This window comes from Paracoccidioides lutzii (genome assembly GCF_000150705.2).
Source record: "Paracoccidioides lutzii Pb01 unplaced genomic scaffold supercont2.16, whole genome shotgun sequence".
NCBI classification, from domain to species: domain Eukaryota; kingdom Fungi; phylum Ascomycota; class Eurotiomycetes; order Onygenales; family Ajellomycetaceae; genus Paracoccidioides; species Paracoccidioides lutzii.
In genome coordinates this window covers 514,154-516,137 of record NW_015440962.1, presented here as the reverse complement: position 1 = coordinate 516,137, position 1,984 = coordinate 514,154, and the positions used below count along the sequence as shown (strand labels likewise).

The 1,984-nt window shown below is 45.9% G+C and overlaps 1 protein-coding gene across 1 annotated transcript in view; it reads right to left on the bottom strand.

Moving 5' to 3' along the window:
* Positions 1-997: 997 nt before the first annotated feature.
* Positions 998-1,984, bottom strand: part of PAAG_12131 (hypothetical protein) — a gene marked incomplete at both ends in the record, with an annotated part of 1,647 nt that continues 660 nt past the window's right edge. The window contains 4 exons of the mRNA XM_015847659.1: positions 998-1,150; positions 1,232-1,443; positions 1,641-1,771; positions 1,902-1,924. Of these exons, the coding sequence (XP_015702734.1) occupies positions 998-1,150; positions 1,232-1,443; positions 1,641-1,771; positions 1,902-1,924 (519 nt within the window). The remainder of the gene's footprint in view (positions 1,151-1,231; positions 1,444-1,640; positions 1,772-1,901; positions 1,925-1,984) is intronic.

The following is a 1,984-nucleotide window of genomic DNA, read 5'->3' as shown; positions in this document are numbered from 1 at the left end:
ACTTTATCTGCATCCATCCCCCCCTTTTCCACCTCCCTTCAGCCACTCATAAATCGTCAACCAACCAAATAAAATTAGTCGTTACTTCCAAGTAACTTGCCTCTTCATGAACAGGGATATACATATCCCTGGACGCAATTTAAAACAAGGCCAGTTCATTCTCATTGATATGTAAAATAGACATTAAATCCCCCATCAACCCTTCCTCGAACCCATCCACCATCCAATGGATTCGCATTTCAAACCCCTACATTTAAAAAGAGAGTCCACGGCCATTCCTTGCGTAGGTATTCTCAACCCTAACCTATAGGACCCACCGAAAGCCCAGTGGTACATCGTTAAACAAAAATCCAATCACAAACTCAAAACCGATAACATCCATGATAACTATACGAGCAAGAACCAAGACAAGAAATACGAATATTCACTCCCGATCCCAACCTGACCAGCGAAAAGTCATAGAAAGACTCGATCAGCGTAAAATAAACCACCAAACCATACGATATATAAAAAAGAAAATTAAAAAAAAAAAAAAAAAAAAAAAAAAAAAAAACTTAATTAAAAAAAAAAAGGCCATATCCCTACAAACAGCAACAACAGACACTCAAGAATAATTTTGCACGACGGGAAATATACCCATCGCAAAAAGATTAACATAAAGGTTATACATCCACTCACACATCACGTACAGCACGCACAAAAGAACGAAGAAATCAGCACTCGAAACACAAAAGCAAACCCATCCATTTCCCATATTCCCTACCAGACGCCATTTCGTACCATATTTAAAAAACGAGAACAGAACAGATCCACTGCTAACTTGGATGCACGATAGTCATTCCGTACCGTACGTAAAGGTCACAACCCTAGAGCTAATTGCGCCCGAGGAAACCAAACGAGAGAAAAACAACAAAGATATAATGAGAGCCCGGGGAGTCCTTTAGCAGAAGAAAAAACCGTCATAGAAAAAAGCACGAAGAAAACAAAAAAGCCACGCTCATGCAGCTGCCTTCTTCGGTGTGGCCTTCTTCGTCGTTGTCGTCTTCTTCGTCGCACCAGCTTTCTTTGGTGTGGACTTTGCGGTAGTCTTTGTGACGCGTCCAGACTTGGTCTTGCCTAGGACCTTGGTTGGCTCAACAACTGCCGGCGCCTGTTGGTTGATGAAAAGTGTTAGCAGATTTCGAAGACACAACTGATGATGGGACAACATGGTGGATGTATAAAAACGTACGGTTGTGGTCTTGCGTGGCTTGGCAACGTTGGCCTTTGGCTTAGCAGCAGCGGTCTTCTTGGGAGCAGCTTTCTTGGTGGTAGTAGCCTTGGTGGTGGCAGCCTTGGGAGCAGCCTTTTTGGCGGCAGCAGGCTTCGCGGCCTTCTTAGCAGCTGGTTTAGTGGCGGGCTTGGTAGCTTCCTTCTTTGCGAGCTTCAGGGGACCAGATGGACCTGGTTGATGGACGCGTTAGCTTTTTTGTTGACGATTGAGCGCGCAAGACGCGACTTGAATATTGACGGGAGAGATTGAATGGATCTCTGATGCGACGGCGTAGTGACGCGACGGATGATGTGGAGGGGGTTGCAAAGAAGGTGGCGAGGGAATTTGGGGGCCGGGAGGGGGGGGGGGGGGAGGAGGGGAAACAAACCCTTTGGTTGAGTGAACTCGCCCTTTTCGACACCAGACTTGACGGCGCGGTTGAACTGGGCATCAAATGCGCTCTGGGAGGTAACGGTGATTTTGTTGTTGTTATGGACATATTTCTTAAGAGCCTGGCGACTATAGAAGTAGAAGAAATTCATCAGTCAGATACCCAAAATTCGAAAAATAACCTACGACGCGCCCGTAAGAGAGGAATACTGGCGACGGGGAGGGTTAGCGACCCGACGCCAGGGGAATAAAAGCTTACCTGCTTCCATTGCGTTCCTTGAGCTGTAGGGGAAACAGAAGTCAGCAAATAAATCAAAAATAAACCAACGCGACAAAGGCGTC